Genomic DNA, 10,861 nt, shown 5'->3' on the forward strand with positions numbered 1-10,861 from the left:
TGCATATTTAATATCTGCACATATGTGGAAGGAAGAAATCCACATGTTCATGTGCTTCCAGAGGTACCTGCAGTGGCTGCAGTAGGGTGGCGGTTTCTTTCTTTCTTTCTCTTTCTTCCTTTCCTCCTTCCTTCTTTTCTTCTTTCCTTCCTTCCTTCTTTTCTTCCTTCCTTCCTTTTAATATATTTTTATTTCAGAGAGGAAGGGAGACAGGGAGAGAGATAGAAACATCAGTGATGAGAGAGAATCATCAATTGGCTGCCCACCTGCACACCCCCAGTCGGGGGATCAAGCCCACAACCTGGGCATGTGCCCTGACTGGGAATTGAACTGTGACCTCCTGGTTCATAGGCGGGCACTCAAACACTAAGCCACACTGTCCAGGTGATGGTTTCTTTCTATGATTTCTCCCCAACAAGTTGAGGTGCTGGTCTTGGGGAGACTCAGTTCTTTGAGAACATTAAATGGTTTCTTTCTCTGCAGCCAAACAGGACGTATTACCTGATGGACCCGAGCGGGAATGCTCACAAATGGTGCAAAAAGATTCAGGAGGTGTGGAGGCACAGATACCAGAGTCACCCAGACACCACCGTGCAGTGACAGCCCACAGCCCTGCCCTCGCTGCCAGGACATGCGCCCCAGCGCAGCTCATGGCTATCCGGGACGCTTCCAGACCACCTCCCAGCCATCTCAAGGGGAATGTAGACAGTGGAACCTTGCAGCTTTTTTATTTAAAAGAAAAGAAGAAAAAAACACCCAACAACACAAAGAACAAAACCAATAATGAACAGGAATTCAGGGTCGCTTTGCTTGCTCTCTGTGCTCTATGGAGGCCTCCCCAAGCTGTCCTTGTTGCCAGGACCCAGTGCTGTGCACGTCTACCTGATTCCCACCTGGACCAGTGGACCAGTGTCACCAGCGCTCCACCGTGCACCCCGGTCACCTGCTGGTCTTGCTGTGGCCTAGGGGACAGGGTGTATCTCTGGGCTCTCTCTGCCCCCTAGGTTATCGTGGAACTCTTCACCAGGGAGTGGTGTGTGCTCTGCAGGGGGCGGCCTCTGTTCTCCATGGGGTGGGAGGGTTCTTGGCTCTTGTCTGTGTGCTCTTTTCCTCATGGCCCATCCCCTGTGCTGCGGGCCCTTGCTTTCCTCCTGGAGTAGCTCTGGCTGCAGGATTTCTGTCTGCAAGTGCTCCACATGTTGTGACTGCCAGGTAGGCTCCCAGTGGTAGAAGTGGAACAGGCTGTCGGCTGAAATACAAGCCACTGCCCGCAAGGTTCCGATCCATCATCCCTTGGAACGGTGTTGCGCTCCGGGGCTGGAACCCATGCACACGGCTGAAGGGAGCACGGTCAGCAGTGGGCCCGGTTAGCCCAGCTGCACCAGCAGACGGCTCTGCCGGCCTCATGAGACCAGGGCAGCAAGGCTGACAGGGCCTGGTGGCCTCCACGTGGAGGAGTGAGACCTGATGAGCCTTCCTGAGCGTTTGTTAAAGGTTGAAGTGTGCAGGACCCCCCCAGACCAGTTAATTAGGAGCCAAGAGACTCCTCACAAATTGGACGGTACTCAGTCATCTGGGTGGTGGGAGGAGGGCAGGCTCCTGGCCAGCACACGCACCCTTTTCATGTTGTGATTGAATATGCTTACAGCCTAAAACTCTTACATCCCAGCAGTGAGAATCTAATGCCTTCTCCTGGTGCCAGGTCATCCGGTCTCCATCAAGTGGACTTTGCCTGGAAAAAAAGAGTTAACTCGCCTGGCATTTGAACCCAAGCGCCCAGCCTGCTCTCCTTCCATTTCAGGTTCCCTCCTTTCAATGCTTAGAGGCAGCACCTACTCTACTGTGACCTACACATGGTCCGGGTCCTGCTAGTTCTTTGGTTTTCTTTGCTGCTGCTCCCCAGACAGTGGGCCTTGGCTGTTCCTCTCCCTACCCAGGTGTCCCTGGAGGGCAGTCCTCTGTTCCAGGGGGAGAGGGGCAGGCCCTGCAGGCTGCTCCCAGGGGATGAACACCTTTCCTTTTCCTAGACTTTCACCAAGGCATGAGCAAAAGGCTCACACAGGAAAGCCCCTCACCACGCCCTGTCTCCTGGCTCAGACACACCGTTCATCACCCTCTGTGACCAGTGGTCCAGATGGAGAGGAGAGATGCCTTTCTCACATTGTCTGAGTGATAAGAGTGGCTGTTCTTAAACTGGGCAGGAGTATGGATGTGGGGAGTTCACGGTGCTGGGCGGGGAAGAGGGCTGAGCAGAGGTCGTAGCCAGGTTTGCTGGTGGTTTCTGTTCGGGCCTGTCCTCTGCTCTGTGAGATCTGAGAAAAAGACAGCTCACATCTGTCTGGGGGAGGGCGGGGTGCCCTTAGCGCAGACTCCCGCTCTGCTCCTCTTCTTCCTCACGTTTGAAAGGCCTGTGTTCACCTGCTTTTCAAAAAGTGAGTCTGACTTGCCCCTTTCAAGAATTCCACTTCAGGCTTCCTCCCATATTGACATTTATCTTCTCAGAAACCCCGCCTGTGTGTGTGCTGTTAGGAGGGTGAGGACCCAGCTTCTGTGCGCATCACCTCAGGTGTCTGGTTACAGGGAACCGAGCGCGGCTGGTATTTGTGTTCAATAAGGGCACTCGGCCGCTGCTCACGAGACAAGTCCTCCCGTGCATTCTGCCTTCTGGATAGCGCCACTACCTCCTGGGCTTAACCAACAAGCTCCATCTTAACCTCTGAAACCAGGAAATGAGGGGTTCAGGGTTGAGCTCGAAGTTGACAGAGCTGCAGTGACTGCCCTCGCCCGAGCCAGTGTAAGCTGAGCCCTTCTCTGTAAGCCAACTTTCTCTGTTCACTCAGAGGCCTCTTTTTTTTTAAGGCCCATGTGTAATCTTCTCTTACCCATACTTCCGCCAACGATAACTTTATCTGATTTATCCTTACAACAATCGTCTTGGCATGCAGGTGCCTTACGTTCTGAGATGTGGACAAGGTTCTATGTACATACACAGACATACCTGGAATATGAATGTGGATTTATCCAAAGTGAGAAAGAAAATGCCCTGTTGTTTAATAGATCCAGGAGCCATGTGTCTTAGAGTCGGCAAAGACAAGTCAAACCAGGTACCACCACCTGCAGACAGTCCCTACCACGCGGCCTCTCCTTGCACGGAGGGAGGGAGGACAGCTAGGAGGTCTGTGCTCTCCACTGTGCCTTGTTGGTCTCCGGGAACGAGGAGACTGGGTTTGCACAGGATGGTTTCCTCCCCTCGTTCTGTGGACCTGCCAGGGCCATGGGCAGTGGGCAGCCCCCTGTGGAGTGCAAAGCCCCACCAGTGATTGGCACCATTGACTGCCTGCTATTCTGAACCTAACAGCTCGTGACAGACTTGCTTTGAAAAAAATGGCTCTTGTGGTCATGCCAAAGCTGGCAGGAACTACACCTACTCCAGCCCTCTTGGCCCAGGCCTGACGGGATTGCAGGAGATGGCCCCATGGCACACACACACACCAACCCCAACCCAGGGCAGGGGGCCCTGGGTGACTCCGAATTTTTTTAAAACATTTGTTTTCTAAAAAAAAAAAAAAGAAAGAAAGAAAGAAAAGACCACTGTGAACATTTTGGTGTATAACCTGTCCTCCCTCTGCCCCAAATTTGTTTGCTTTTTTCATCTAAACTGGGAACATAAAAGACATGCTCTTTATTATTGGTTTTTAGTGTGAGAGGAAGGGAGAGAAACTTCAGGTGAGAAAGAAACATCCATCAGTTGCCTCCTGTACACCCCCCAACTGGGGATTGAATCTGAAACCTTTGTATGTGCCCTTACCAAGAGTTGAACCCTCGACCCTTTGGTTCACAAGACGATGCTCCAACCAACTGAGCCACACCGGCCACGGCCAATATATACTGTTGTGCATCCAGCTTTTTTCACTTTTATTTTATCTTAAGCATTTCCCCATGTCATGAATAATGATTCCGAAGCATTGTTTTTAATGATTGTAGAGTTGAATGGCTATAAATCTTATAATTTATTTCCCTGTTATAAAACATTTAGGTGGTTTCTAGTTTTTCACTATTTAAATAATGCTGTGATGACTGTCTTTCTAAATCTTTGATTTTTTACTCTGATCCCTCCTACCCCCATTCCCACAAGTAGTATTTTTAGTAAAAGTTTGTTTCACAGGTGGAATTAATTTATTTCTCTGTCTGATCTGTTGCTTAGATGCTCAGAGTTCTAGAACAGGACCTGCTTAGTTGTTTCCTTCAGATTTTGAAGAAATGAATGAATTTCTGGTAAACTGTATTGAAACCCTTATTCAAACAGTGTTTGAATAAGATTGCTCTTTTTCTTTTTTAATGCTAAAAATGATGTCATGACTGCAGTATTTTTGTGACAGATTTTTTCAGAAGTCAATTTCCTCCTCTTCATTGAAAGAACCTGGTGTGCTGGCATGTTAGTTACTTTCCCCCCCTGCTGCCGTGGCTTTCAAGTGCTTGGTGATATTTTCAGAGTCTTGTACTTTGTGTCCACAATGGTACTGAACTTGAATCTGCACAGTCGGGAGATAGAAAGTGCTGACCTGATCTTGCCACATGCTTAGTGGGTGATTTGTAATTAAGTTTATAGACTCAGAGTGTGCTGGGCCGTTTGGAATCAGTGAAAAAGCGAAAGCTCTACTTGGAAAAAAACCAGACAGTTGTGTTTTACAGAAGTGCGCCCCCCCCCCCCCCCCCCCCCCCACATCTCCCACCTCCAGCTCTTCAAATCCTGGGGCTTTGTCAGAGGGTCTTGGTTCAGTATCGCACACGGCCAGGCTTTTCCATGGTAGAAAGTGAGTGTCCTTGCTAAGGACTTCCCTCTCCTCGCGCACAGTGGTGCAGGTTGTCTAGTGGTCTTCACGCCCGGACCACCCAAATTCGGTTTCATTCTTAATTTCTCCACTTTACTTTGGGGTCCATTGGTTCTGAAGGGAAACACGCATGAGAAATGTTTCTAGGCACCATGCTCAGTGCCACATGACTCCGCCAAAGACTGTGGCTGAATTGCACAGAATTAGGTCTCCCGCCCTCCTCTGAATCTTCAAACCTCCCTCCCTTGGCCAGTCTAGACTGAGGATGCAGTCGCCAGGAGTTTGGAGATGGTATTGTTCTTGGAGATGTTGCCATACATGCTTTTCCATATTCTTTCTTTTCATATCCAAACCTAACCTGAATGGATGGTGACTCAACTGGGTGTGGCCCTGCCTCTTGGGCAGCCTACGGGGCAAGGGCTTTAAGCCAGGGCAGGAGTCACTGCCAGAGCCTCTGAGGGGCACGGGCTGCTGGCAGGGTTGTAACCTGGCTGCCTGTGGAGAACTGGTCGGGGAAGGAAGCTGTTCCAGCAAAGAGCAGTTTTCTCTCCGGTTCAGACAGCTGTGGTGTGCCACTGAACAAGCCTTCGTACACCTGAACTTTCCCCGTAAGTCATTTCTTCAATACGAGCAAACGCCAAACATTATGTACAGAGACCTATTTACAAAAGGCAAACCTTTTTCAGCTGTGTAATCCACCCTAGTCTAATCTGTCTAGCTGAAGGACCATGGGTAGGGTTCATTTTGCAGGGGAAAAGCCTCTATCACCATCATAGGTTTGATTGGACGTCGGCAAAATTTACTTCCGTGGTATTTAGAGCTGCTGTACCTGTTCCTTGACACAAAATCGGATGAGTCAATAGTCTGTTAGTTGTCTTTCAGGTTGGTGGCAGTCACTTAGAACATGTGTGATATTCTCTACCTGGTCTGTAGCTGTAACTGTGATGTACAGGCAAAGCAAAAATTAAAAAAAAAAAAAAAACCTTATGAAAAACAAATAATGCAATGATATTAGGATATACACTTTTGTATTTTTATTCTTATATAAGATTATTTGCTGGCTATTGTTGGCCTCTAATTCAGTCTGTGTTATTTAAAATCTAATATATGAATTATTTGGATTGAATTCATGTTTGGGGCCAGGTTGTTATATGTATTGATGTACAGCCTTGAATGTGAATAATTATTGTAAACTATATTTTACAACTTTTTCTCTGGCTTTATTATATAAATTTTCTATTTGGTCGATGATTTAATCATATCATAATTTAATGAATCTTTTTTTTCCCAAATATTTGTGCTTTAGATGTAGTTGCTGGATGATGAATTTTACACATATGCGAGGTAGTCTTGTAATAAAAAAGCATGAAGAGTGTAGGCACTCGCTGCATAGCTTTTCCTTTGGCCGGGGATCTGGAGTGGGCGTGACCTGGATTTGGGCCAGAGCAGTTGTCGGTGCACAGCACACGCTGGACTGAGGCCGGTGAGCTCATCTTGAGCCCCAAGGCAACGGATCACAGGCTGCATGCACATGGCTGGGGTGGGCATGGGGAGAGGCACAGCCTCCACTTTTCCGGACTTGCACCTCTAAGTGAGGTGGGGGCTGGCACTGAATGTGCTGGACAGCTCGGAGGATCTTAGTAAAGGCCAATGCTTCTGGTGCAAGGTAGCAAGGCTTGCTGGAATCACGGCAAAGAATCTTAGCGAGCTGCTTCCCCTGCTGTATCCCAGGACTGGGTGCCTGGCCCAGCGTCTAACTCAACCTGCTCAGCATTTACTTCCTCAGCATCTGGCACATGCTGTCCCGGGATCCAAAGTCTTACCTGTACCTTTTGTGCCAGGCCAGCCTCAACGTGGACTCCGAAGAGGTGAGCATGGCCCGAACTCCCCTTGTCCCCAGCTCCACCCAGGCCCCCAAACTCCCTGCCCTGGGCCTGGGAAAGAGGTCGACACTCTGGCGCCTCCTGCTTTCCAGGATCCTCAGCTGCTCCCCCTCACATCTCTTTCTAGCCCTCACTGTCCCACAGGGGAGGAGGTTTTCCTCGCTAGACTCCGTGGCCCCGGGTGTGTCAGCACCGTCTCTTCTCCGTCCCAGTGCACTTCCTGGGTTTGGAATCGGAGAACCCTGGCGTCCTTCGCTTTTCACATTCCAGACGTTTGACTTGATGCTGGCAAGGGGCAGTGGACACGGTCGCTCGTCTTCCCTTCCCAGTGACTTGCGTTTAGAGAATTGGTGCTTCATTGTGTCCAGCCACAACACGCACCCCATTTAGCATTCTAAGAAGGTGATGTCCATAGAGTGCTATTTCAGAGGGACTGTTGTTCATCTGAAGGGGTGGGTTAGGGATTCATGGAAGGGCCAGGTAGGAAGTCTTTCTCAGACAGAGTGCCTTCTAACTATCCTAGTTCTCCCAGTGCCCTAGCAAAAGGATAGGAGTTTCTAGGCTGGTTTGCAGCTTGTCTTTTGTATAATATAATGTTCACACTGTTGTTCCAGATAGGAATAGAAAGTAAGTTATCTTGTTGATGACCTTTACAAGGCTGTGGCTGAGGCAGAGTATCTCGGAACTGTGCAAGCTGCATAGGATTGAAACTCAGAAAAGGCTGTTGGAAAAAAGTTATTACCTATCTGTATCCTCGGGAATTCACAAGCCTTCCTCTTACTTTCCTGGGTCTTTCGGTTGGGCCTATGCAATAGCACTTGGCTTCATTCCTTGCCAGCCCAGCACTTGCCAGGCATAAGGCTTCCCAAAAACCTTCACATCTGTCAAGTTTGAGAGGCATGCCAGAGACCATCCTCAGGGTGGCATGACCTATGATCAGGAAACCAGAACTCTTGAGTTACTGCAGAACCAGCACTCATGGATAAAATCAGAGTTTGAGATGCCAGCCCTCTGGTCCTCTCCCTCCCCACCCTCCACCCCACCCCCACTCCTCAGATACTTCCTTTGCTCATTTGAGCAAGTTCTCAGAACTGACCTCCCAGAAAATGACAGTCATCTGCAGGATAGAAATAGGCTTTCGTGAGCTATGATTTTCCTTTTTATACTGTTTTGTTTTTATTTTTAAACAGTGGGTCTTAGTGGTCATTCAGCATCTCTACTCCAGCGTTCCTGTTTTGAATATTGAGTCAGATTTTAAATTGCTCTTGTCCTTCGAGTTGTTTTGAGGCAATGGCTCTCTATTCAACACTGAAACAACTGATTCTGAGCCAGTTAACTAGAGCTTGCACAGTTAGGTCCATTCATCCCTTTGACTGTTTCAAGAATACTTTAAAAATTCATGCTTTACTGTAATAGTTCTCTGAGGGAGGGTAATTTATCAGAATATATCTATGTTGTTGCTTTTCCAATTATCATCCACTTAGCCATATTTGTTTTCTAAAATGTAAAACAAATTTATAACATGAAGGTAATGTAGCAGTTACAGTTTCTGTCTCATAAAATAGTTGATAATAAATAAGGGTTAATTTTAGTCACAGATAATGTGAATTTGTCAGAAAGAGTAATGCTAATTCACGTTAGTCATAGTAGTGGGATTTTTCATTTCGAGTGAGGAAATGTGTAAGATCCTTGGTCTCTTAGTTTCTTTCTCCTTGGTTTTGATGAAAGAATGTCCCAGAGCCCTGGCCAGGCGTGGTTCAGTTGGTTGGAGTGTCGTCCTGTACACTGAAAGGTCTCGGGTTTGATTCCTGGTCAGGACACATACTAGTTGGGATGGGTATGTACCCTGATAGATGTTTCTCTCTCTCCCTCTCTCTAAAGTCAATAAAACATATCCTAGGGCAGTGATGGCGAACCTTTTGAGCTTGGCGTGTCAGCGTTTTGAAAAACCCTAACTTAACTCTGGTGCTGTGTCACATATAGAAATTTTTGATATTTGCAACCATAGTAAAACAAAGATGCATATTTTTGATATTTATTTTATATATTTAAATGCCATTTAACAAAGAAAAATCAACCCCAAAAATGAGTTCGCGTGTCACCTCTGACACGTGTGTCATAGGTTCGCCATCACTGTCCTGGGGTAAGGATTTTTTTAATTTAAAAAAAGAAGTCCCAGAGAGTCACTAAACCCTGAGAGGAATCTGAGGATTCGGGAGGAGGGGAGGGTTAGGGAGTTGGGCACTGCACTAGTGTTTATTGAGCACCTGGGCTTCAGAAGGTGGTGCTAGGATGGGGGTTGGGTGGGGAGATGTAGGGAGCAGTTCCAAGGGTTGGAGTTCACTGGGAGAATGCCTGTGGCCTGCTGTTCAGGAAGAATGTCTGCTGGGAGCTCAGTCAGTGAAGCCATGTGGGAGAGTTGGAGCTACAGGACGTTTTCAGAGAGCTTTTTTAGGAGTGGGCGGGAGCTGGGCTACGACTGGTCCCCCTTCCCCTAAGTCTTCACATTCCCTCTCAGGACTGAGCTTGAGTGGGACCCAGTGCCCACCATCCCCTACCTTCTTGTCTCAAGTTCTGACTCTGGGCCCATTGCCACCATGGGCTCTCTTTATGGACAGTGTAAGTGTGAATTCTCTTTTCCTCCTGGGGCTTCCTCCATGGGGCTGAGTCTGTCCTGGGTCATTGTTCTCTTCCGGGTTCCCTTAGGGGCTGGCCAGGTGTAATACTCCTTCCCGGAAGCAGAAGTGCTTCGTAAATACCTGCTGTGTGATTCACTTTGGCTGAGTCTCTTTGTATTCCAGATACCTGGCCCATAGGTATTAATGAACAGGTTAGACCTTGTTTAGAGCTGAATCAGCCGTTTCAGTGTGGAGATACTCTAGGAGTTTAAGGGCAGCAGGAAATACGACTCCTTGTTGATGGGTAAACCACTCAGATGAAGTAAGATTTGAGGGGATTTGGTCTCTGCAGCTGAGCCCGTCCGAGAGAAAGCTGTGGGTTGCCCATTGGCTTTGGTCCTCTGACAGGGCCGTTGTCCTGGCTTTGGGGCTGCAGATTCTGTGGCGGCAGATGGGTCTTTGAGGGGAGGGGCCGTCATGGTGCTTCTGATGACTTGCCCTTTTCAGTTCTTTGCTTGGGCTCATTCCAGGTGTACTTGGTGTTGGCAAGAGTCAGGATTGGAAAGATAGTGAAAGGAATTTTATAGACGGGGCCAAGTGATGGGGCTGTGGGTGGAAATATGATATTTTAAGCCACTTGGCAAGAGAAGTGGGGGTTATTCTGAGTGGAAATGGTAGATTATGTTTAGTGTAACTAGATCAGAGGTGAAGGGCTAACTGGCCGAATTCTTACGCGTGCCTCCTGTCCTGATGAGAGCTGTGCGCCAGCCTGTCTGAGGCCACGCGTGGGTGTCCTGAGACACTGGTGCGTGTCAGTTCACACTTCGCTGGAGGATGGGGCTCTGGGTCTGTGCTTAGCCCTGACCACGCCTCGAGGTTGGCTCAGGACCAGAGGGGATGGGCCCCTGTGTCCTGGGAGCAGTCCTCCTCCTCCCCCAGTACAGCAGGTGCTTGCTCCCAGAGGAGTGGTCACCTCTTCACAAGGCGCTTAACTAGAAGGCTCCTCTGACCTGAGCCAGCCCTAGAGTCAGTGCTGGAAAGTCCTAAAAAGGAGAAGAGCTTGCTTCAGGGCACCGGCCCCCAGGCCATCAGCTGTCCTACCCTCAGTCATCTGAGGGTGGTGGGAGGAAGTGGTGTCAGCCGCACAGCAGTTCCTCTTTCTGCCCCGAGAACACGTATCCTTCAGTTCCTCTCCTCCAGCAGCAGTGACTGCTGTTAGTTTAAGCAGCGGTCAGAATACTGATTTTGCCAATAGACTTGTAGGGGAACAGAGATGCCAGCTGTGGCCAGGTTGTCAGTGGCTGCTTTCACCTGTGAGCGGTGCGCCCAGCTTCTTTCCGGGGACTCTCCAGGTCAGCAGTCACTGGGCCAGCAGTCTTCCAAGTCCTCTAAAGGAGCTGGTTGCTTGGCACCAGGGAGGGGGTCTGTGTGGCCTGGGTGCCAGCAGGCCTCTGAGCACCAGTGCTCTCACCGGGTCTTAATTGCCATCTGTCCCCACACTACAGAGCACCCAGAACATTCCAGTCTA

At 49.0% G+C, this 10,861-nt stretch overlaps 1 protein-coding gene across 2 annotated transcripts in view; it reads left to right on the forward strand.

Moving 5' to 3' along the window:
- PDPK1 (3-phosphoinositide dependent protein kinase 1) overlaps positions 1 to 6,207 on the forward strand; it is a 102,656-nt gene extending 96,449 nt beyond the window's left edge. For both annotated transcript variants that reach the window (XM_070413208.1, XM_070413209.1), the window contains exon 14: positions 484 to 6,207. In XM_070413208.1, coding sequence (XP_070269309.1) covers positions 484 to 600 — 117 coding nt within the window. In that variant the 3' untranslated portion in view covers positions 601 to 6,207. The remainder of the gene's footprint in view (positions 1 to 483) is intronic.
- The last annotated feature ends 4,654 nt before the right edge of the window (positions 6,208 to 10,861 follow it).

Source organism: Myotis yumanensis, unplaced genomic scaffold (assembly GCF_028538775.1).
Source record: "Myotis yumanensis isolate MYYU_CA2020_CCGP unplaced genomic scaffold, mMyoYum1.0.hap1 SCAF_4, whole genome shotgun sequence".
NCBI classification, from domain to species: domain Eukaryota; kingdom Metazoa; phylum Chordata; class Mammalia; order Chiroptera; family Vespertilionidae; genus Myotis; species Myotis yumanensis.